This window comes from Scyliorhinus torazame, chromosome 2 (assembly GCF_047496885.1).
Source record: "Scyliorhinus torazame isolate Kashiwa2021f chromosome 2, sScyTor2.1, whole genome shotgun sequence".
Lineage (NCBI taxonomy): Eukaryota > Metazoa > Chordata > Chondrichthyes > Carcharhiniformes > Scyliorhinidae > Scyliorhinus > Scyliorhinus torazame.
The window spans coordinates 6368037-6393777 of record NC_092708.1 but is presented as its reverse complement, the minus strand read 5'-3'; the positions used below and the strand labels follow the sequence as shown (position 1 = coordinate 6393777).

Sequence of the window (25741 nt, the reverse complement as noted above, 5' to 3'; positions counted from 1 at the left end):
TCTCCCTAACCGAGGGATCACTGGACAGTGAGCAGGAGCAGGAACCCTGGCTGATTTCCCCTCTCTCTCTCTCGCTAACCCAGGGATCGCTGGACAGTGATTGGGAGCGGGAACCCTGGCTGATTTCACCTCTCACTCTCTAACCCAGGGGTCACTGGACAGTGATCAGGAGCAGGAACCCTGGCTGATTTCCCCTCTCTCTAACCCAGGGATCACTGGACAGTGATCAGGCGCAGGAATCCTGGCTGATTTCCCCTCTCTCTCTCTAACCCAGGGATCACTGGACAGTGATCAGGAGCAGGAACCCTGGCTGATTTCCTCTCTCTCTCTCTAACCCAGGGGTCACTGGACAGTGATCAGGAGCAGGAACCCTGGCTGATTTCCCCTCTCTCTCTAACCCAGGGGTCACTGGACAGTGATCAGGAGCAGGAATCCTGGCTGATTTCCTCTCTCTCTCTCTAACCCAGGGGTCACTGGACAGTGATCAGGAGCAGGAAACCTTGCTGATTTCCCTTCTCTCCCTAACCGAGGGATCACTGGACAGTGAGCAGGAGCAGGAACCCTGGCTGATTTCCCCTCTCTCTCTCGCTAACCCAGGGATCGCTGGACAGTGATTGGGAGCGGGAACCCTGGCTGATTTCACCTCTCACTCTCTAACCCAGGGGTCACTGGACAGTGATCAGGAGCAGGAACCCTGGCTGATTTCCCCTCTCTCTAACCCAGGGATCACTGGACAGTGATCAGGCGCAGGAATCCTGGCTGATTTCCCCTCTCTCTCTCTAACCCAGGGATCACTGGACAGTGATCAGGAGCAGGAACCCTGGCTGATTTCCTCTCTCTCTCTAACCCAGGGTTCACTGGACAGTGATCAGGCGCCGGAATCCTGGCTGATTTCCCCTCTCTCTCTAACCCAGGGATCACTGGACAGTGATCAGGAGCAGGAAACCTGGCTGATTTCCCCCCTCTCTCTCTCTCTAACCCAGGGATCATGGACAGTGATCAGGAGCCGGAACCCTGGCTGATTTCCCCTCTCTCTCTAACCCAGGGATCACTGGACAGTGATCAGGAGCACGAACACTGGCTGATTTCCCCTCTCTCTCTAACCCTGGGATCACTGGACAGTGATCAGGAGCAGGAACCCTGGCTGATTTCCCCTCTCTCTCTAACCCAGGGATCACTGGACAGTGATCAGGAGCAGGAACCCTGGCTGATTTCCCCTCTCTCTCTAACCCAGGGATCATGGACAGTGATCAGGAACAGGAATCCTGGCTGATTTTCCCTCTCTCTCGAACCCAGGGATCACTGGACAGTGATCAGGAGCAGGAAACCTGGCTGATTTCCCCTCTCTCTACCCCAGGGATCACAGGACAGTGATCAGGAGCAGGAACCCTGGCTGACTTCCTCTCTCTCTCACCCAGGGATCACTGGGCAGTGATCAGGAGCAGGAACCCTGGCTGATTTCCCCTCTCTCTCTCTAACCCAGGGATCACTGGACAGTGATCAGGAGCAGGAACCCCGGCTGATTTCCCCTCTCTCTCTAACCCAGGGATCACTGGACAGTGATCAGGAGCAGGAACCCTGGCTGATTTCCCCTCTCTCTCTAACCCAGGGATCACTGGACAGTGATCAGGAGCAGGAACAGAGGGATTTGAGGGGTCATAGAGTTTAACAGCATAATAAGAGGCCATTGAGCCAGTTCCGACCCAGGTTCCTATTTATTGGAACCCATTTACCAACCCGTGGTCAGTTGTTTTGCTCAGCCACTCATTGAAATGCTTCTCAAATGTTGTGAGGGTTCCCTTTCAGGTATCGAGTTCGAGATTCCCATTGCCCTCTGTGTAACACTGGGGTACCGTACTGGTGGGGACGGGACTGTCGCTGTATAACACTGGGGTACAGTACTGGTGGGGACAGGTCTGTCACTGTATAACACTGGGGTACCGTACTGGTGGGGACGGGTCTGTCACTGTATAACACTGGGGTACAGTACTGGTGGGGACGGGTCTGTCACTGTATAACACTGGGGTACAGTACTGGTGGGGACGGGACTGTCACTGTATAACACTGGGGTACAGTGCTGGTGGGGACGGGTCTGTCACTGTATAACACTGGGGTACAGTACTGGTGGGGATGGGTCTGTCACTGTATAACACTGGGGTACAGTACTGGTGGGGACGGGTCTGTCACTGTATAACACTGGGGTACAGTACTGGTGGGGACGGGTCTGTCACTGTATAACACTGGGGTACAGTGCTGGTGGGGACGGGTCTGTCGCTGTATAACACTGGGGTACAGTACTGGTGGGGACGGGTCTGTCACTGTATAACACTGGGGTACAGTACTGGTGGGGACGGGTCTGTCACTGTATAACACTGGGGTACAGTACTGGTGGGGACAGGTCTGTCACTGTATAACACTGGGGTACAGTACTGGTGGGAATGGGTCTGTCACTGTGTAACACTGGGGGACAGTACTGGTGGGGACGGGTCTGTCACTATAACACTGGGGTACAGTACTGGTGTGGACGGGTCTGTCGCTGTATAACACTGGGGTACAGTGCTGGTGGGGACGGGTCTGTCACTGTATTACACTGGGATACCGTACTGGTGGGGACGGGTCTCTCACTGTATGACACTGGGGTAGAGTACTGGTGGGGACGGGTCTGTCACTGTATAACACTGGGGAACCGTACTGGTGGGGACAGGTCTGTCACTGTATTACACTGGGGTACAGTACTGGTGGGGACGGGTCTGTCACTGTATAACATTGGGGAACAGTACTGGTGGGGATGGGTCTGTCACTGTATAACACTTGGGTACAGTGCTGGTGGGGATGGGTCTGTCACTGTGTAACACTGGGGCACAGTACTGGTGGGGACGGGTCTGTCACTGTATAACACTGGGGTACAGTACTGGTGGGGACGGGTCTGTCACTGTATAACACTGGGGTACAGTACTGGTGGGGACGGGTCTGTCACTATATAACACTGGGGTACAGTACTGGTGGGGACGGGTCTGTCACTGTATAACGCTGGGGTACAGTACTGATGGGGATGGGTCTGTCACTGTGTAACACTGGGGTACAGTACTGGTGGGGACGGGTCTGTCACTGTATAACACTGGGAGCAGTACTGGTGGGGACGGGTCTGTCGCTGTATAACACTGGGGTACATTACTGGTGGGGACGGGTCTGTCACTGTACAACACTTGGGTACAGTGCTGGTGGGGTTGGGTCTGTCACTGTGTAACACTGGGGTACAGTACTGGTGGGGACGGGTCTGTCGCTGTATAACACTTGGGGTACAGTACTGGTGGGGACGGGTCTATCGGTGTATAACACTGGGAGCAGTACTGGTGGGGACGGGTATGTCACTGTGTAACACTGGGGTACAGTACTGGTGGGGACGGGTCTGTCACTGTATAACACTGGGGTACAGTACTGGTGGGGACGGGTCTGTCACTGTATAACACTGGGATACAGTACTGGTGGGGACGGGTCTGTCGCTGTATAACACTGGGGTACAGTACTGGTGGGGACGGGTCTGTCACTGTATTACACTGGGATACCGTACTGGTGGGGACGGGTCTCTCACTGTATGACACTGGGGTAGAGTACTGGTGGGGACGGGTCTGTCACTGTATAACACTGGGATACAGTACTGGTGGGGACGGGTCTGTCACTGTGTAACACTGGGGTACAGTACTGGTGGGGACGGGTCTGTCACTGTACAATACTGGGGCACAGTGCTGGTGGGGACGGGTCTGTCGCTGTATAACACTGGGGTACAGTACTGGTGGGGACGGGTCTGTCACTGTACAATACTGGGGCACAGTGCTGGTGGGGACGGGTCTGTCGCTGTATAACACTGGGATACAGTACTGGTGGGGACGGGTCTGTCACTGTATAACACTGGGGTACAGTACTGGTGGGGATGGGTCTGTCACTGTGTAACACTGGGGTACAGTACTGGTGGGGACAGGTCTGTCGCTGTATAACACTGGGGTACAGTACTGGGGGGACGGGTCTGTCGCTGTATAACACTGGGGTACAGTACTGGTGGGAATGGGTCTGTCACTGTGTAACACTGGGGTACCATACTGGTGGGGACGGGTCTGTGACGAGAACACTGGGGTACAGTGCTGGTGGGGACGGGTCTGTCAAAGAACAAAGAAATGTACAGCACAGGAACAGGCCCTTCGGCCCTCCAAGCCCGTGCCGACCATGCTGCCCGACTAAACTACAATCTTCCACACTTCCTGGGTCCGTATCCCTCTATTCCCATCCTATTCATGTATTTGTTAAGATGCCCCTTAAATGTCACTATCGTCCCTGCTTCCACCACCTCCTCCGGTAGCGAGTTCCAGGCACCCACTACCCTCTGCGTAAAAAACTTGCCTCGTACATCTCCTTTAAACCTTGCCCCTCTCACCTTAAACCTATGCCCCCTAGTAATTGACCCCTCTACCCTGGGGAATAGCCTCTGACTATCCACTCTGTCTATGTCCCTCATAATTTTGTAGACCTCTATCAGGTCTCCCCTCAACCTCCTTCATTCCAGTGAGAACAAACCGAGTTTATTCAACCGCTCCTCATAGCTAATGCCCTCCATACCAGGCAACATTCTGGTAAATCTCTTCTGCACCCTCTCTAACGCCTCCACATCCTTCTGGTAGTGTGGCGACCAGAATTGAACACTTTACTCCAAGTGTGGCCTAACTAAGGTTCTATACAGCTGCAACATGACTTGTCAATTCTTATACTCAATGCCCCGGCCAATGAAGGCAAGCATGCCGTATGCCTTCTTGACTACCTTCTCCACCTGTGTTGCCCCTTTCAATGACCTGTGGACCTGTACTCCTAGATCTCTTTGACTTTCAATACTCTTGAGGGTTCTACCATTCACTGTATATTCCCTACCTGCATTAGACATTCCAAAATGCATTACCTCACATTTGTCCAGATTAAACTCCATCTGCCATCTCTCCGCCCAAGTCTCCAAACAATCTAAATCCTGCTGTATCCTCTGACAGTCCTCATCGCTATCCGCAATTCCACCAACCTTTGTGTCGTCTGCAAACTTACTAATCAGACCAGTTACATTTTCCTCCAAATCATTTATATATTCTACAAAGAGCAAAGGTCCCAGCACTGATTCCTGTGGGACACCACTGGTCACAGCCCTCCAATTAGAAAAGCATCCTTCCATTGCTACTCTCTGCCTTCTATGACCTAGCCAGTTCTGTATCCACCTTGCCAGCTCACCACTGATGCCGTGTGACTTCACCTTTTGTACTAGTCTACCATGAGGGACCTTGTCAAAGGCCTTACTGAAGTCCATATAGACAACATCCACTGCCTTACCTGCATCAATCATCTTAGTGACCTCTTCGAAAAATTCTATCAAGTTAGTGAGACACGACCTCCCCTTCACAAAACCATGCTGCCTCTCACTAATACGTCCATTTCCTTCCAAATGGGAGTAGATCCTGTCTCGAAGAATTCTCTCCAGTAATTTCCCTACCAATGAAGTAAGGCTCACCGGCCTGTAGTTCCCTGGATTATCCTTGCTACCCTTCTTAAACAGAGGAACAACATTGGCTATTCTCCAGTCCTCTGGGACATCACCTGAAGACAGTGAGGATCCAAAGATTTCTGTCAAGGCCTCAGCAATTTCCTCTCCAGCCTCCTTCAGTATTCTGGGGTAGATCCCATCAGGCCCTGGGGAATTACCTACCTTAATATTTTTTAAGACACCCAACACCTCGTCTTTTTGGATCTCAATGTGACCCAGGCTATCTACACACCCTTCTCCAGATTCAACATCTACCAATTTCTTCTCTTTGGTGAATACTGATGCAAAGTATTCATTTAGTACCTCGCCCATTTCCTCTGGCTCCACACATAGATTCCCTTGCCTATCCTTCAGTGGGCCAACCCTTTCCCTGGCTACCCTCTTGCTTTTTATGTACGTGTAAAAAGCCTTGGGATTTTCCTTAACCCTATTTGCCAATGACTTTTCGTGATCCCTTCTAGCCCTCCTGACTCCTTGCTTAAGTTCCTTCCTACTTTCCTTATATTCCACGCAGGCTTCGTCTGTTCCCAGCCTTTTAGCCCTGACAAATGCCTCCTTTTTCTTTTTGACGAGGCCTACAATATCTCTCGTCCTTCAAGGTTCCCGAAAATTGCCGTATTTATCCTTCTTCCTTACAGGAACATGCCGGTCCTGAATTCCTTTCAACTGCTACTTGAAAGCCTCCCACATGTCAGATGTTGATTTGCCCTCAAACATCCGCCCCCAATCTATGTTCTTCAGTTCCCGCCTAATATTGTTATAATTAGCCTTCCCCCAGTTTAGCACATTCATCCTAGGACCACTCTTATCCTTGTCCACCAGTACTTTAAAACTTACTGAATTGTGGTCACTGTTACCGAAATGCTCCCCTACTGAAACATCTACCACCTGGCCGGGCTCATTCCCCAATATCAGGTCCAGTACCGCCCCTTCCCTAGTTGGACTGTTTACATATTGTTTTAAGAAGCCCTCCTGGATGCTCCTTACAAACTCCGCCCCGTCTAAGCCCCTGGCACTAAGTGAGTCCCAGTCAATATTGGGGAAGTTGAAGTCTCCCATCACCACAACCCTGTTTTTACTCTTTTCCAAAATCTGTCTACCTATCTGCTCCTCTATCTCCCGCTAGCTGTTGGGAGGCCTGTAGTAAATCCCCAACATTGTGTCTGCACCCTTCTTATTCCTGATCTCTACCCATATAGCCTCACTGCCCTCTGAGGTGTCCTCCCGCAGTACAGCTGTGATATTCTCCCTAACCAGTAGCGCAACTCCGCCTCCCCTTTTACATCCCCCTCTATCCCGCCTGAAACATCTAAATCCTGGAACGTTTAGCTGCCAATCCTGCCCTTCCCTCAACCAGGTCTCTAATGGCAACAACATCATAGTTCCAAGTACTAATCCAAGCTCTAAGTTCATCTTCCTTACCCGTAATACTACTTGCATTAAAACATATGCACTTCAGGCCACCAGACCCGCTGTGTTCAGCAACTTCTCCCTGTCTGCTCTGCCTCAGAGCCCCACTGTCCCTATTCCCTAGTTCTCCCTCAATGCTCTCACCTTCTGACCTATTGCTCCCGTGCCCACCCCCCTGCCATACTAGTTTAAACCCTCTCGTGTGACACTAGCAAACCTCGCGGCCAGGAGATTTATGCCTCTCCGGTTTAGATGTACCCCTCCCTATATAGGTCACACCTGCCCCGGAAGAGCTCCCAGTGGTCCAGATAACGGAAACCCTCCCTCCTACACCAGCTGTTTAGCCACGTGTTTAGCTGCTCTATCTTCCTATTTCTAGCCTCACTGGCATGTGGCACAGGGAGTAATCCCGAGATTACAACCCTAGAGGTCCTGTCTTTTAACTTTTTGTCTAGCTCCCTGAACTCCTGCTGCAGGACCTCATGCCCCTTCCTACCTATGTCGTTAGTACCAATATGTACAACGACCTCTGCCTGTTTGCCCTCCCCCTTCAGGATGCCCTCTACCCGTTCGGAGACATCCTGGACCCTGGCACCAGGGAGGCAACATACCATCCTGGAGTCTCTTTCACATCCACAGAAGCGCCTATCTGTGCCCCTGACTATAGAGTCCCCTATTACTATTACTCTTCTGCGCTTTGACCCTCCCTTCTGAACATCAGAGCCAGCCGTGGTGCCACTGCTCTGGCTGCTGCTGTTTTCCCCTGATAGGCTATCCCCCCCGACAGTATCCGAAGGGGTATACCTGTTTGAGAGGGGGACAACCACAGGGGATTCCTGCACTGACTGCCTGTCCTTTCTGGTGGTCACCCATTTCTCTACCTGCACCTTGGGTGTGACCACATTTACATAACTGCGATCTATGACGCTTTCCGCCACCTGCATGCTCCTAAGTGCATCCAATTGCTGCTCCAACCGAACCATGTGGTCTGTGAGGGGCTCCAGTTGGGTGCACTTTCTGCAGATGAAGCCATCCGTGACGCTGGAAGCCTCCTGGACCTGCCACATCTCACAGTCAGAGCACAGCACCCCTCTAACTGACATTGCGTCAATTAATTAAAATTAAAAGTTAAACATTAAAAAAAAGATATATATATATATATACACGAGGGGGTGGTTGCTGTTATCGGGAAGCACCTGGAGACGATCTGTGACCTGTCCCTAGTGTGGATCTCCAATCTTTTCAACCACTAAGGCCACATTTGTCTCGACTAAAACCACACAGACTGGTTCAGATCGGGACCGAGGAGCGATGCATGTTGGAGAAACAAGATAAAGAAGAACGCCAAGGAGAGTGAGAGATCGGCCATGTTGGAGGACGAGGTGGTGTTGGCCGCCCCGGACTTTTCCGAACTGTTAACTACTTTTGTCAGTGGAACACAAGTTACTTAGAGTTATCATGGCAATTGTTTGATCCAGAGATTATACATATTTTCTGAAAATGATAATGTGGTGGCAAGTACTTTGTCATGTGTCTAAAAACAATCTTTATTAGTGTCAAAACCAGGCAAGGGACTTGTATAATGGGACTAGTTTAGACCGTTTGTGTCGGTGTTGTGTGTCTTTGTGTGTATGGAACCCCTTAGAAATCCTTGTCTGATCCTGCTTTCCTTCTAATGCGTGTCTGGTTTTAGAAGTACAGATCATTGGTTTTGAACTGATGACCTGTGAACCATTCCCCCCCACCCCCCCACCCCACCGCTGCAAGTTGCTATTTGAACTGACTCAAGCCCTTAATGCATGGTCCTCTGTGGCATAGCTCCTGATGTCACTTTGATGGACTTGGCGAGCAGCCACTCCACTCTTCTGCAATTCTGGGACTTTTTTCTTTGAATGGGATTGGTAGAGCCTTTCTGAAGATCCAGGAGCAGAAGGCAGGTTCCATTTTTGCTTTCAGTTTCGTTCTGAGGAGGAGCTAAGCAGGAGCCTATAAAATATCTCTCCCAGAAGGCTGGAACTTGTCTCTCTGATATCATGGCTGGTAGGGCAGGTCTGGACACTCTATCAGTCCTGTGAAGGTTTAACTCCTGGTTTCGATGCTGCAAGCATTCTCTATCCAGCCAGGCCTCTGCAGGTTCAAACCTCTGTGAGAAAGGCTGGGAAAAGCCTTGGCTAATATCTCTCCTGGGAATGCAAAAGGGTCTGACGTCCAGGCTCTTTCTCTCCCTCTATACCACAGCCGGGATCCTGCACAAAGAGCAGAGAAGCGTTCCAGAGGCAGGATGGAAGGGAAACCCCTCCTTTAATCTCTCAGGTAGAGGATTCTAGTACTATGTCAGTGAGACCGAGAGTCAATCTGGTGGAGCCTGTACAAATGAAGGTGACTCTCCGGAGGAATTCCTGCAGCCCACGAGGTTAATTGAATGCAGATTCTAAACGATCCATATTGACTGGGAATCCCTCACAGCCGGGGGCCCGGATGGAGAGCAATTTGTTAGATGTGTTCAGGAGGCCTTTTTGATACAGTGTGTTGACAATCCAACCAGGGAGGGGGCCACACTAGACTCGGTGTTGGGGAATGAGCCAGGCCGGGTGATTGGTGTTTCAGTGGGGGAGCATTTTGGGCTTAGCGACCATAATTCCATAAGATTTTGAGTAGTCATGGATAAGGACAAGAGTGGCCCACGGGTGAGGGTGCCGAATTGGGCGAGGGCCAATTACATCCAAATTAGACAGGAACTGGGGAATGTGGATTGGTGGCGGCTATTTGAGGGCAAATCCATGTCTGACATGTGGGAGGATTTTGAAGGCCAGGTGATTGAAGTGCAGGACAGGCAGGTCCCCACAGAAATGAAGGACAGGAATGGCAGGATTCGGGAGCCATGGTGACGAGGGAAATTGTAAACTTCGTCCAAAGAGAAAAAGGAAGCAGACGATCGGTCGAGGCACGGTAGCACAGTGGTTAGCACTGTGGCTTCACAGCTCCAGAGTCCCGGGTTCGATTCCAGCTTGGGTCACTGTCTGTGCGGAGTCTGCACGTTCTCCCCGTGTCTGCGTGGGTTTCCTCCGGGTGCTCCGGTTTCCTCCCACAAGTCCCGAAAGATGTGCTGTTAGGTGAATTGGACATTCTGAATTCTTCCTCCATGTCCCCGAACAGGAGCCGGAATGTGGCGACTAGGGGCTTTTCACAGTAACTTCATTGCAGTGTTAATGTAAGCCTACTTGTGACAATAAAGATTATTATTGTATTATAAAAACTGGCGAAGCCCTTGAGGAGTACAGTGAAAGTAAGAAGGAACTTAAACGTGGAATTAGGAGGGCTAAAAGAACATAACATAAGAACTAGGAGCAGGAGTCGGCCATCTGGCCCCTCGAGCCTGCTCCGCCATTCAATGAGATCATGGCTGATCTTTGTGGACTCAGCTCCACTCTCCGGCCTGTACACCATATCCCCGAATCCCTTTATTCTTTCGAAAGGTATCTGTCTTTTTCTTAAAGACGTTTAAAGAAGGAGCCTCAACTGCTTCACTGGGCAAGGAATTCCAGAGATTCACAACCCTTTGGGTGAAGAAGTTCCTCCTACACTCAGTCCTAAATCTACCTTCCCTTATTTTGAGGCTATGCCCCCTAGTTCTGCTTTCCCCGACCAGTGGAAACAACCTGCCCGCATCTATCCTATCTATTCCCTTCATAATTTTATGTTTCAATAAGATCCCCCCACATCCTTCTAAACTCTAATGAGTACAGTCCCAGTCTACTCAACCTCTCGTCATAACCTAATCCCCTCAACTCTGGGATCCACCTAGTGAGGGGTCTACAAAATCTGATCGAGGTCTACAAAATTATGAGACATCGACAGGGTGGATAGTCAGAGGCTTTTCCCCAGGGTGGAAGTGTCACTTACACAGGGCACAGGTTCAAGGTGAGAGGGGGAAAGTTTAAGGGAGATGTGTGTGGTAAGTTTTTCACACAGAGAGTGGTGGGTGCCTGGGACGCGCTGCCAGAGGAGGTGGTGGAAGCAGCACATTAGCAACATTTAAGAGGCATCTGGATGGGTCCATGAATAGGGAGGAAATAGAGGGACACGGACCGAGTCAGGGCAGATGGCAATTTTTTTAGTTGGAGCATTTGATTTGATTTGATTTGATTTATTGTGACATGTAGCGAAGTTCAGTGAAAAGTATTTTTCTGCGGCCGAGGGAACGTACACAGTACGTACATAGTCGACAAAAACAATAATCGACAGAGAACATTGACAAATGGTACATCGACAAACAGTGATTGGTTACAGTGCGGAACAAGCGGCCAAACAAAGCAAATACATGAGCAAGAGCAGCATAGGGCGTGGTGAATAGTGTTCTTACAGGGAACAGATCAGTCCGAGGGGGAGTCGTTGAGGAGTCTTGTAGCTGTGGGGAAGAAGCTGTTCCTATGTCTGGATGTGCGGGTCTTCAGACTTCTGTACCTTCTGCCTGATGGAAGGGTCTGGAAGAAGGCAATACCTGGGTGGGAGGGGTCTCTGATAATGCTGTCTGCCTTCCTGAGGCAGCGGGAGGTGCAGACAGAATCAATGTGGGGGTGGGGAGCTTGTGTGATGCGTTGGGCTGAGTTCACCACACTCTGCAGTTTCTTGCGATCTTGGGCCGAGCAGTTGCCGTACCAGGCTGTGATGCAGCCACAGTCATATCATCCGCAAACTTGTAGATCGGCGCAGGCTTGGAGGGCCGAAGGGCCTGTTCCTGTGTGTACTTATCTTTTTTCTTTGTTGAACCAATTAATTCAAGATCGCCGACTCCAAAGACTCAGCAGCAAAGGTTCACCTCAGCCCTTTTGACCCCTGTTATTTTTTAACCTTTCCTACCCCTTCACTGTGTGTCTGTCTTGTGTGTGTCTGTGGGAGGTTGGGTTAGGGTCTGGGGAATAGTTAGATGAGTAGACCATTGTTTCCATTAAATGTTTATCTCTTCTCTTATTATAAATAAACAGTTTTTTAATGTTTTACTTATAAATCTGGTGCCCGTACACCATTGGAGCGGTCAAAGGTCCAAGGTCTCAGGAAAATATACACATTATTGGTTAATTCACACTTTCGGTGGGGCCTGTGGGGCTGGACTTGACCCAGACTCGCCCAAGGTGCTGTAACACGACCCTCCACTATTGGTGATTGTCCTTTCAGCTGCCTGGGCCAATCTTGGGAACTCCCTCCCTCTCGCTCAATTTCCACCTTTCAGACTTCTTACAACCTACCACTTTGCCTCAGTCTCCGATCACCTGACCTAATATTTCTTCCAAGTGGCTGATATCATACTTTGTTTTATAATGTTCCGCGTATCGTGCACTGTGGACTGTGCATTGCGTTAAGTGTGGTATATGAATGTAAGCTGTTGTCTGATATTCCCTTCCATTTGGTTTTAGGTCACGTTACATCAGCACTGAGCTTGGAATCCGGGAACGATTGCTCGTTGCTGTTCTGACGTCTAAAACCACTCTCAACACTCTGGCCGTAGCAGTGAACCGAACAATCGGCCATCACATCGACAAGGTCCTGTATTTCACCGGGACCAGGAGCCGGAAGATTCCGCATGGAATGTACATTGTAACCCACGGTGACGAGCGGCCTATCTGGAACATGTACCAGACGGTGAAGTACATTTTTGAACGTTACAATGGTGAGTACGACTGGTTCTACATCATTCAGGACGACTCGTACACGGAGAGCGATCGCATCAAGGGATTGGTCAATCACCTGAGCATCAACACTGACCTGTACATGGGCCGTCCTGAGGAATTTATTGGCGGTGAGACGGAGGGGCGTTACTGCCACGGCGGATTCGGATACCTGCTGTCCCGGAGCCTCCTCATCAAACTGCAGCCACACCTGGAGAACTGTCGGAATGACATCCTGAGCGCCAGGCCCGATGAGTGGCTGGGTCGATGCATCATCGACTATGTGTCGGTGAATTGTGTCAGCAATTACGAGGTGGGTACAGCTCACTGGTGACTTTAACACCTGCATTGAAAATGGGGATTTACCCTCCAGAGCAGAGTGGCTTTCGGTGTGAATGATTCTTGAAGCTGTGAGTTTCGGTATTGCAATGTGTGATGTGAGAGGAGGTGGGGAGGGAGTATTAACCGTTCCAATCCCGCCAACTTTGCCCTCCCCGCTGTGATGGGGTGCCTTCCTGGCGCACATCCAGCAGACAGGCTGGTGAGTAGCAGGATGTGCGCTGGTTAACCCTGCCGTCTCACGTGCTGTTCATAGCATCTCTCAGGAAAATAGAACATGCACAGAAACATAGAAAATAGAAGCAGGAGGAGGCCATTCGGCCCCTCGAGCCTGCTCCACCATTCATTATGATAAAGGCTGATCATCAAGTTCAATACCCTCATCCCGCCTTCCCCCCCCCCATATCCCTCGATCCCTTTACTCCCAGAGCTGTATCTAATTCCTTCTGGAAATTACACAACGTTTTGGTCTCAACTACTTTCTGTGGGAGTGAATTCCACAGATTCACCGCTCACTGGGTGAAGAAATTTCTCCTCACCTCAGTCCTAAAGGTTTACCCCTTATCCTCAAACTGTGACCCCTAGTTCTGGACTCTTTCCCCCCACCCCCCCCCACCATCGGGAACATTCTTTCTGAATCCACCCTGTCTAATCCTGTTAGAATTTTGTAAGTTTCAATGAGATCCCCCTTGTTCGACGTTTAGATCCTGTTGTATAAACAGTCAAGGGTTCTGCTCCTTTTCTCAAACACCTTTATTTCACTTTAACAGACTGCACAAAACTCTTATCATCATTTCACCTGACACAAAGGCCACCTGAAGCCCCTTTACATATCAGTGTCAATCATTACATACTTTAAAAAAATAAATTTGGAGTACCCAATTCATTTTTTTCCAATTAGGGGGCAATTTAGCGTGTTCAATCCACCTCCCCTGCACATCTTTGGGTTGTGGGGGCGAAACCCACGCAAACACGGGGAGAATGTGCAAACTCCACACGGACAGTGACCCAGAGCCAGGATCGAACCTGGGACCTCGGCGCCGTGAGGCAGCAGAGCTAACCCACTGCGCCACTGTGCAGGCCTAATTATTAGATACTTAACATAAATGAGACAACTAATTGCCACTGCCCTCCCTCCCACTGCAACGGGCTGTTGTGATGGGGAAGGTGCTGCCTGAAAGGGGCAGAGGAAGCATATTCACCAGGAACTTTCCAAAGGGATTCGGATAAATAGTTGAAAAGGGGAACTATGCCGGGCTCTGGGGAAAGAGTGGGGGGAGTGAGACTGATTTGAATACTTTCTTCACAGAGCTAGCACAGACACAAGAGGCTGAATGGCCTTCCCCTGCGTTGCATGAAGCTGTGAATTCTCTTTGCCAATTGTTCAATAATATAGTTCACATTCTGCAGGCCAACGGGAAAGAACTGAATCTCGGAGTGGGATTTAAGACATTGTCAGGAGCAGTCAATCAGGATCCAGTCAGATTGTACGGATTTCCTGATCAAGTGGTTTGGAATTGGGCTAGTATAGGAGAGCAAGTGGCCTCAAGGAGGAACCTTGTTTCTCTTGGATTGTAGTCAAGCTGTGAGCAGGAAAGACGTCAGTTTGGGAGCAGTGAGACAGAGCAGCCTGTGTACAGCTCAGGCCCCCAGGGCCTAGCTAGCGATCTGAGTGAACATTCGCAGCCTGTGTACAGCTCAGGCCCCCAGGGCCTAGCGATCTGAGTGAACATTCGCAGCCTGTGTAAAGCTCAGCCCCCCAGGGCCTAGCGATCTGAGTGAACATTCGCAGCCTGTGTACAGCTCAGGCCCCCAGGGCCTAGCGATCTGAGTGAACATTCGCAGCCTGTGTAAAGCTCAGCCCCCCAGGGCCTAGCGATCTGAGTGAACATTCGCAGCCTGTGGAAAGCTCAGGCCCCCAGGGCCTAGCGATCTGAGTGAGCTTTCTCAGCCTGAAACCCACTCCCCGGCCTGTCCTGGTGTGAAGCAGGACTTCAGACGCCTCCCACTCTCTCTCGGGTGTCTCCAGCACAAACTCTCTTCTCTCAGCCTCTCTGTGCCGGATCAGCTGCCAAGAATTCCGAGAGGCCCTGACTGGGATTGGACGGAGGGGAACTGGGAACGGCAGATCCCGAAACCCAGAAACTGCTCAAAGATTCGGCATGAAATCTGTCCGATTGGTTCAGCCCGGTGACGCAGCCACAGCCTCCAACCGAGGGACTGCTCCCTCCCTCACAGCCTCAAACGGAGGGACTGTACCTCCAAACTCCCTCAAACTGAGGGAGCGCTCCCTCCCCCCTCACAGCCTCAAACGGAGGGACTGTACCTCCAAAACTCTCTCAAACTGAGGGACAGTCCCTCCAAACTCCCTCAAGCCGAAGGACTGCTCCCTCCCTCACAGCCTCAAACAGAGGGACTGTACCTCCAAACTCCCTCAAACTGAGGGAGCGCTCCCTCCCCCCTCACAGCCTCAAACGGAGGGACTGCTCCCTCCCTCACAGCCTCAAACTGAGGAACTGTCCCTCCCTCCGAACTCCCTCAAACTGAGGGCCTGCTCCCTCCTCACAGCCTCAAACTGAGGGACTGTCCCTCCCTCACAGCCTCAAGCCGAGGGACGGCTCCCTACTTCACTCCCTCAAACACTGCGACACCTCCCTCCCTCACTAATAATAATCGCTTATTGTCACAAGTAGGCTTCAATGAAGTTACTGTGAAAAACTCCTAGTCGCCACATTCTGGCACCTGTTCGGGGAGGCTGGTATGGGAATTGAACCCGCGCTGCTGGCCTTGTTACGCAATGCAAGCCAGCTGTTTAGCCCTCTGTGCTAACCCAGCCCCTTCAACTCCCTCAAACGTTGTGACTCCTCTCTCCCTCACACCCTCAAAGACTGCGACTCCTCACTCCCTCATTCCCTCAAACACTGCGACTCCTTACTCCCTCATTCCCTCAAACACTGCGACTCCTCACTCCCTCATTCCCTCAAACACTGCGACTCCACACTCCCTCATTCCCTCAAACACTGCGACTCCTCACTGCCCTCCAACACTGCGACTCCTCCCCTCCCCTTTTGGTCCAGCGGTTAATTTGATAATTAAAGTGTTTGCTCAAAACCTCTGCCTGAATTTAGAACTGTGCCCCCTGACGATGCTCCGAGTCTGATTTACAATTTACCCCATACACCATAACCTGCCCCCCGCCCACACACTCTTCAAACCCCCACCCAATATTGCTGAGTGTGTTTCTGGCGAGAAGGAAGTGAAGCTGAGAAATGAGGAGCGAAGAGGGGGTGAGTGAGGAGAGATCAGTTCCGCATCTTGCAGGATGCTGGTCGTTAGCTGCTGGTTACTGAACTCAGCCACGTTGCTGGTTACCGAACTCAGCCATGTTGCTGGTTACCGAACTCCGCCACGTTGCTGGTTACTGAACTCAGCGACGTGCTGGTTACTGAACTCAGCCACGCTGCTGGTTACTGAACTCCGCCACGTTGCTGGTTACTGAACTCCGACACGTTGCTGGTTACTGAACTCCGCCAGGTTGCTGGTTACCGAACTCCGCCACGTTGCTGGTTACTGAACTCCGCCACGTTGCTGGTTACTGAACTCCGACACGTTGCTGGTTACTGAACTCCGACACGTTGCTGGTTACTGAACTCGGCCACGCTGCTGGTTACTGAACTCGGCCACGTTGCTGGTTACCGAACTCAGCCACGTTGCTGGTTACTGAACTCCGCCACGTTGCTGGTTACTGAACTCCGCCACGTTGCTGGTTACCGAACTCCGCCACGTTGCTGGTTACCGAACTCGGCCACGTTGCTGGTTACCGAACTCCGACACGTTGCTGGTTACTGAACTCCGCCACGCTGCTGGTTACTGAACTCCGCCACGCTGCTGGTTACTGAACTCCGCCACGCTGCTGGTTACTGAACTTCGCCACATTGCTGGTTACTGAACTCCGCCAGGTTGCTGGTTACTGAACTCCGCCACGTTGCTGGTTACTGAACTCGGCCACGCTGCTGGTTACTGAACTCGGCCACATTGCTGGTTACTGAACTCGGCCACTTTGCTGGTTACTGAACTCCGCCACGTTGCTGGTTACCGAACTCCGCCACGTTGCTGGTTACTGAACTCAGCCACGTTGCTGGTTACTGAACTCGGCCACGCTGCTGGTTACTGAACTCCGACACGTTGCTGGTTACCGAACTCCGCCACGTTGCTGGTTACTGAACTCCACCACGTTGCTGGTTATTAACTCCGCCACGTTGCTGGTTACTGAACTCCGCCACGTTGCTGGTTACTGAACTCAGCCACGTTGCTGGTTACTGAACTCGGCCACGTTGCTGGTTACTGAACTCGGCCACTTTGCTGGTTACTGAACTCCGCCACGTTGCTGGTTACCGAACTCCGCCACGTTGCTGGTTACTGAACTCAGCCACGTTGCTGGTTACCGAACTCCGACACGTTGCTGGTTACCGAACTCCGACACGTTGCTGGTTACTGAACTCCACCAGGTTGCTGGTTACTGAACTTCGCCACATTGCTGGTTACTGAACTCCGCCACGTTGCTGGTTACTGAACTTCGCCACATTGCTGGTTACTGAACTCCGCCACGTTGCTGGTTATTAACTCCGCCACGTTGCTGGTTACGGAACTCTGCCACATTGCTGGTTACTGAACTCCGCCACGTTGCTGGTTACTGAACTCCGCCACGTTGCTGGTTACCGAACTCCGACACGTTGCTGGTTACCGAACTCCGACACGTTGCTGGTTACTGAACTCAGCCATGTTGCTGGTTACCGAACTCCGCCACGTTGCTGGTTACTGAACTCGGCCAGGTTGCTGGTTACTGAACTCGGCCACGTTGCTGGTTACCGAACTCCGCCACGTTGCTGGTTACTGAACTCCGCCACGTTGCTGGTTACTGAACTCTGCCACGTTGATGGTTACTGAACTCGGCCACGTTGCTGGTTACTGAACTCCGACACGTTGCTGGTTACCGAACTCCGCCAGGTTGCTGGTTACTGAACTCTGCCACGCTGCTGGTTACTGAACTCGGCCACGTTGCTGGTTACCGAACTCCGCCACGTTGCTGGTTACCGAACTCCGACACGTTGCTGGTTACTGAACTCCGCCACGTTGCTGGTTACTGAACTCCGCCATGTTGCTGGTTACCGAACTCCGCCACGTTGCTGGTTACTGAACTCGGCCACGTTGCTGGTTACTGAACTCCGACACGTTGCTGGTTACTGAACTCCACCAGGTTGCTGGTTACCGAACTCCGCCATGTTGCTGGTTACTGAACTCCACCAGGTTGCTGGTTACTGAACTTCGCCACGTTGCTGGTTACTGAACTCCACCAGGTTGCTGGTTACTGAACTTCGCCACATTGCTGGTTACTGAACTCCACCAGGTTGCTGGTTGCTGAACTCCGCCACGTTGCTGGTTACCGAACTCCGCCACGTTGCTGGTTACTGAACTCCGCCACGTTGCTGGTTACTGAACTCGGCCACGTTGCTGGTTACTGAACTCGGCCACGCTGCTGGTTACTGAACTCGGCCACGTTGCTGGTTACTGAACTCGGCCACGTTGCTGGTTACTGAACTCCGACACGTTGCTGGTTACCGAACTCCGCCACGTTGCTGGTTACTGAACTCAGCCACGTTGCTGGTTACTGAACTCGGCCACGCTGCTGGTTACTGAACTCCACCAGGTTGCTGGTTACCGAACTCCGCCATGTTGCTGGTTATTAACTCCGCCACGTTGCTGGTTACTGAATCTCTGGGATCATTGTCGTAAATAATTTTTGCTCCCTCTCTAATGACTTCACATCATTTCCCAAGTGCGGCACCCAGAAGTGCACTCACTATTTGTAACTGAATCATTGAAAAAAATTCCACATAACTCCAGCAGCCCGGGATCCCGGGGGGGGGGGGGGGGGGGGGAGAAAGAGAGAGAGACGGGGAGAGAGAGAGAGACGGGGAGAGAGAGAGAGACGGGGAGAGAGAGAGAGACGGGGAGAGAGAGAGAGACGGGGAGAGAGAGAGAGACGGGGAGAGAGAGAGAGACGGGGAGAGAGAGAGAGACGGGGGGAGAGAGAGACGGGGGGAGAGAGAGACAGCGAGAGAGACCCAGAGCATCTACAGGTGGGCATTCCAGATTCTGTGACCTGGAGAAGGTCCATCCTCCAGACCAGGGATTGTCAAACTCGGGGGCGCGACCTGCGGGTGGGTCGCGGGCGGGAGTCGGGAGGGTTGTGGAGCCGTCCATCGCGGCGTTCCGATCGCTCAAATCCGCGTGCAACAGCTGGCTTTTAATAATGCCGGTTGCAAGCGTCCTTCAAAATGGCCAGGAACAGATGAAAAAATTTGGCTGCCCTGCACATGCATGCTTGATCATCGGTGCGTATGCGCAAAACTAAGCGCATGCGCAGTGCGGCCGCATTTTTAAAAATATGGTCACAGCCTTTTTTTTCCAAGTTCGGGGGGGCCAAAGGGACCCAAAACCATTTCCTCGATTTATGTCAGCAACAAACAAGGTGAGAGAAAATGGTGGGTCGCGAAGGTCGGCCGGCGTGGGCCGCGAAGGTCGGCCGGTGTGGGTCGCGAAGGTCGGCCGGCGTGGGCCGCGAAGGTCGGCCGGTGTGGAAGTATGGCCGGTAGGTAAAAATGGATCCCCGGAAAAAAAGTTTGAAAAACACTGCACCAGACTCAGAATATTCCTGGAGATCCATCCTCATTCTCAGGAGATCCATCCTAATTCTTCAACAGAGGATCAATGATGTTGCCACCTTGTCAGTATGTTTCCCGATAGGATAGCTGTCAATGCATCATCGGAGCTGCCCACCACGGAGTCTATTGCAAAACACCCAGCTGCATAATTAATGAGATCAGGGCTGGGAGATTTGGCGTGTTTTCCTGTCGGCCTGTGCAGCGGGAAGCTCTCGACGTTCCCGCACCTGCTCCAGGAGTTAGTCTCAAAATGGGGGAATTCCGCGCACTGTTCCAGAACCCAATGAGGAATAACAAGGACTGAGCCGATTGTTGTGGAACGGAGCCGATTGTTGTGGAACGGAGCGGATTGTGGTGGAACGGAGCGGATTGTGGTGGAACGGAGCGGATTGTGGTGGAACGGAGCGGATTGTGGTGGAACGGAGCGGATTGTGGTGGAACGGAGCGGATTGTGGTGGAACGGAGCGGATTGTGGTGGAACGGAGCGGATTGTGGTGGAACGGAGCGGATTGTGGTGGAACGGAGCGGATTGTGGTGGAACGGAGCGGATTGTGGTGGAACGGAGCGGATTGTGGTGGAACGGAGCGGATTGTGGTGGAACGGAGCGGATTGTGGTGGAACGGAGCGGATTGTGGTGGAACGGAGCGGATTGTGGTGGAACGGAGCGGATTGTGGTGGAACGGAGCGGATTGTGGTGGAACGGAGCGGATTGTGGTGGAACGGAGCGGATTGTGGTGGAACGGAGCGGATTGTGGTGGAACGGAGCGGATTGTGGTGGAACGGAGCGGATTGTGGTGGAACGGAGCGGATTGTGGTGGAACGGAGCGGATTGTGGTGGAACGGAGCGGATTGTGGTGGAACGGAGCGGATTGTGGTGGAACGGAGCGGATTGTGGTGGAACGGAGCGGATTGTGGTGGAACGGAGCGGATTGTGGTGGAACGGAGCGGATTGTGGTGGAACGGAGCGGATTGTGGTGGAACGGAGCGGATTGTGGTGGAACGGAGCGGATTGTGGTGGAACGGAGCGGATTGTGGTGGAACGGAGCGGATTGTGGTGGAACGGAGCGGATTGTGGTGGAACGGAGCGGATTGTGGTGGAACGGAGCGGATTGTGGTGGAACGGAGCGGATTGTGGTGGAACGGAGCGGATTGTGGTGGAACGGAGCGGATTGTGGTGGAACGGAGCGGATTGTGGTGGAACGGAGCGGATTGTGGTGGAACGGAGCGGATTGTGGTGGAACGGAGCGGATTGTGGTGGAACGGAGCGGATTGTGGTGGAACGGAGCGGATTGTGGTGGAACGGAGCGGATTGTGGTGGAACGGAGCGGATTGTGGTGGAACGGAGCGGATTGTGGTGGAACGGAGCGGATTGTGGTGGAACGGAGCGGATTGTGGTGGAACGGAGCGGATTGTGGTGGAACGGAGCGGATTGTGGTGGAACGGAGCGGATTGTGGTGGAACGGAGCGGATTGTGGTGGAACGGAGCGGATTGTGGTGGAACGGAGCGGATTGTGGTGGAACGGAGCGGATTGTGGTGGAACGGAGCGGATTGTGGTGGAACGGAGCGGATTGTGGTGGAACGGAGCGGATTGTGGTGGAACGGAGCGGATTGTGGTGGAACGGAGCGGATTGTGGTGGAACGGAGCGGATTGTGGTGGAACGGAGCGGATTGTGGTGGAACGGAGCGGATTGTGGTGGAACGGAGCGGATTGTGGTGGAACGGAGCGGATTGTGGTGGAACGGAGCGGATTGTGGTGGAACGGAGCGGATTGTGGTGGAACGGAGCGGATTGTGGTGGAACGGAGCGGATTGTGGTGGAACGGAGCGGATTGTGGTGGAACGGAGCGGATTGTGGTGGAACGGAGCGGATTGTGGTGGAACGGAGCGGATTGTGGTGGAACGGAGCGGATTGTGGTGGAACGGAGCGGATTGTGGTGGAACGGAGCGGATTGTGGTGGAACGGAGCGGATTGTGGTGGAACGGAGCGGATTGTGGTGGAACGGAGCGGATTGTGGTGGAACGGAGCGGATTGTGGTGGAACGGAGCGGATTGTGGTGGAACGGAGCGGATTGTGGTGGAACGGAGCGGATTGTGGTGGAACGGAGCGGATTGTGGTGGAACGGAGCGGATTGTGGTGGAACGGAGCGGATTGTGGTGGAACGGAGCGGATTGTGGTGGAACGGAGCGGATTGTGGTGGAACGGAGCGGATTGTGGTGGAACGGAGCGGATTGTGGTGGAACGGAGCGGATTGTGGTGGAACGGAGCGGATTGTGGTGGAACGGAGCGGATTGTGGTGGAACGGAGCGGATTGTGGTGGAACGGAGCGGATTGTGGTGGAACGGAGCGGATTGTGGTGGAACGGAGCGGATTGTGGTGGAACGGAGCGGATTGTGGTGGAACGGAGCGGATTGTGGTGGAACGGAGCGGATTGTGGTGGAACGGAGCGGATTGTGGTGGAACGGAGCGGATTGTGGTGGAACGGAGCGGATTGTGGTGGAACGGAGCGGATTGTGGTGGAACGGAGCGGATTGTGGTGGAACGGAGCGGATTGTGGTGGAACGGAGCGGATTGTGGTGGAACGGAGCGGATTGTGGTGGAACGGAGCGGATTGTGGTGGAACGGAGCGGATTGTGGTGGAACGGAGCGGATTGTGGTGGAACGGAGCGGATTGTGGTGGAACGGAGCGGATTGTGGTGGAACGGAGCGGATTGTGGTGGAACGGAGCGGATTGTGGTGGAACGGAGCGGATTGTGGTGGAACGGAGCGGATTGTGGTGGAACGGAGCGGATTGTGGTGGAACGGAGCGGATTGTGGTGGAACGGAGCGGATTGTGGTGGAACGGAGCGGATTGTGGTGGAACGGAGCGGATTGTGGTGGAACGGAGCGGATTGTGGTGGAACGGAGCGGATTGTGGTGGAACGGAGCGGATTGTGGTGGAACGGAGCGGATTGTGGTGGAACGGAGCGGATTGTGGTGGAACGGAGCGGATTGTGGTGGAACGGAGCGGATTGTGGTGGAACGGAGCGGATTGTGGTGGAACGGAGCGGATTGTGGTGGAACGGAGCGGATTGTGGTGGAACGGAGCGGATTGTGGTGGAACGGAGCGGATTGTGGTGGAACGGAGCGGATTGTGGTGGAACGGAGCGGATTGTGGTGGAACGGAGCGGATTGTGGTGGAACGGAGCGGATTGTGGTGGAACGGAGCGGATTGTGGTGGAACGGAGCGGATTGTGGTGGAACGGAGCGGATTGTGGTGGAACGGAGCGGATTGTGGTGGAACGGAGCGGATTGTGGTGGAACGGAGCGGATTGTGGTGGAACGGAGCGGATTGTGGTGGAACGGAGCGGATTGTGGTGGAACGGAGCGGATTGTGGTGGAACGGAGCGGATTGTGGTGGAACGGAGCGGATTGTGGTGGAACGGAGCGGATTGTGGTGGAACGGAGCGGATTGTGGTGGAACGGAGCGGATTGTGGTGGAACGGAGCGGATTGTGGTGGAACGGAGCGGATTGTGGTGGAACGGAGCGGATTGTGGTGGAACGGAGCGGATTGTGGTGGAACGGAGCGGATTGTGGTGGAACGGAGCGGATTGTGGTGGAACGGAGCGGATTGTGGTGGAACGGAGCGGATTGTGGTGGAACGGAGCGGATTGTGGTGGAACGGAGCGGATTGTGGTGGAACGGAGCGGATTGTGGTGGAACGGAGCGGATTGTGGTGGAACGGAGCGGATTGTGGTGGAACGGAGCGGATTGTGGTGGAACGGAGCGGATTGTGGTGGAACGGAGCGGATTGTGGTGGAACGGAGCGGATTGTGGTGGAACGGAGCGGATTGTGGTGGAACGGAGCGGATTGTGGTGGAACGGAGCGGATTGTGGTGGAACGGAGCGGATTGTGGTGGAACGGAGCGGATTGTGGTGGAACGGAGCGGATTGTGGTGGAACGGAGCGGATTGTGGTGGAACGGAGCGGATTGTGGTGGAACGGAGCGGATTGTGGTGGAACGGAGCGGATTGTGGTGGAACGGAGCGGATTGTGGTGGAACGGAGCGGATTGTGGTGGAACGGAGCGGATTGTGGTGGAACGGAGCGGATTGTGGTGGAACGGAGCGGATTGTGGTGGAACGGAGCGGATTGTGGTGGAACGGAGCGGATTGTGGTGGAACGGAGCGGATTGTGGTGGAACGGAGCGGATTGTGGTGGAACGGAGCGGATTGTGGTGGAACGGAGCGGATTGTGGTGGAACGGAGCGGATTGTGGTGGAACGGAGCGGATTGTGGTGGAACGGAGCGGATTGTGGTGGAACGGAGCGGATTGTGGTGGAACGGAGCGGATTGTGGTGGAACGGAGCGGATTGTGGTGGAACGGAGCGGATTGTGGTGGAACGGAGCGGATTGTGGTGGAACGGAGCGGATTGTGGTGGAACGGAGCGGATTGTGGTGGAACGGAGCGGATTGTGGTGGAACGGAGCGGATTGTGGTGGAACGGAGCGGATTGTGGTGGAACGGAGCGGATTGTGGTGGAACGGAGCGGATTGTGGTGGAACGGAGCGGATTGTGGTGGAACGGAGCGGATTGTGGTGGAACGGAGCGGATTGTGGTGGAACGGAGCGGATTGTGGTGGAACGGAGCGGATTGTGGTGGAACGGAGCGGATTGTGGTGGAACGGAGCGGATTGTGGTGGAACGGAGCGGATTGTGGTGGAACGGAGCGGATTGTGGTGGAACGGAGCGGATTGTGGTGGAACGGAGCGGATTGTGGTGGAACGGAGCGGATTGTGGTGGAACGGAGCGGATTGTGGTGGAACGGAGCGGATTGTGGTGGAACGGAGCGGATTGTGGTGGAACGGAGCGGATTGTGGTGGAACGGAGCGGATTGTGGTGGAACGGAGCGGATTGTGGTGGAACGGAGCGGATTGTGGTGGAACGGAGCGGATTGTGGTGGAACGGAGCGGATTGTGGTGGAACGGAGCGGATTGTGGTGGAACGGAGCGGATTGTGGTGGAACGGAGCGGATTGTGGTGGAACGGAGCGGATTGTGGTGGAACGGAGCGGATTGTGGTGGAACGGAGCGGATTGTGGTGGAACGGAGCGGATTGTGGTGGAACGGAGCGGATTGTGGTGGAACGGAGCGGATTGTGGTGGAACGGAGCGGATTGTGGTGGAACGGAGCGGATTGTGGTGGAACGGAGCGGATTGTGGTGGAACGGAGCGGATTGTGGTGGAACGGAGCGGATTGTGGTGGAACGGAGCGGATTGTGGTGGAACGGAGCGGATTGTGGTGGAACGGAGCGGATTGTGGTGGAACGGAGCGGATTGTGGTGGAACGGAGCGGATTGTGGTGGAACGGAGCGGATTGTGGTGGAACGGAGCGGATTGTGGTGGAACGGAGCGGATTGTTCCAGAACGATGTGGATTGTGGTGGAACAGAGCGGATTGTTCTGGAACGGTGCGGATTGTGGTGGAACGGAGCGGATTGTTCCGGAACGATGTGGATTGTGGTGGAACAGAGCGGATTGTTCTGGAACGGTGTGGATTGTGGTGGAACAGAGCGGATTGTTCTGGAACGGTGCGGATTGTGGTGGAACAGAGCGGATTGTTCCGGAACGGTGCGGATTGTTCCGGAACCGAGCGGATTGTGGTTTAAAGGAGCGGATTGTTCGAGATACATAGATACATAGAAGATAGGAGGAGGCCTTTTGGCCCTTCGAGCCTGCTCCGCCATTCATCACCATCATGGCTGATCATCCAACTCAATAGCCTAATCCTGCTTTCTCCCCATAGCCTTTGATCCCATTCTCCCCAAGTGTTATATCCAGCCGCCTCTTGAATATATTCAGAGTTTTAGCATCAACTACTTCCTGTGGTAATGAATTCCACAGGCTCACCACTCTTTGTGTGAAGAAATGTCTCCTTATCTCTGTCCGAAATGTTTACCCTGAATCCTCAGGCTGTGACCCCTGGTTGTGGACACACCCATCATTGGTAACATCTTCCCTGCATCTACCCTGTCTAGTCCTGTCAGAATTTTAATTA

The 25741-nt window shown here is 53.2% G+C and overlaps 1 protein-coding gene across 1 annotated transcript in view; it reads left to right on the top strand.

Annotated features, from left to right (window-relative positions):
• The window catches only part of LOC140385859 (chondroitin sulfate synthase 2-like), a 91288-nt gene that overhangs the window by 15761 nt on the left and 49786 nt on the right, over window positions 1-25741 (top strand). The window contains exon 2 of the mRNA XM_072468456.1: window positions 12397-12961. Coding sequence (XP_072324557.1) covers window positions 12397-12961 — 565 coding nt within the window. The remainder of the gene's footprint in view (window positions 1-12396; window positions 12962-25741) is intronic.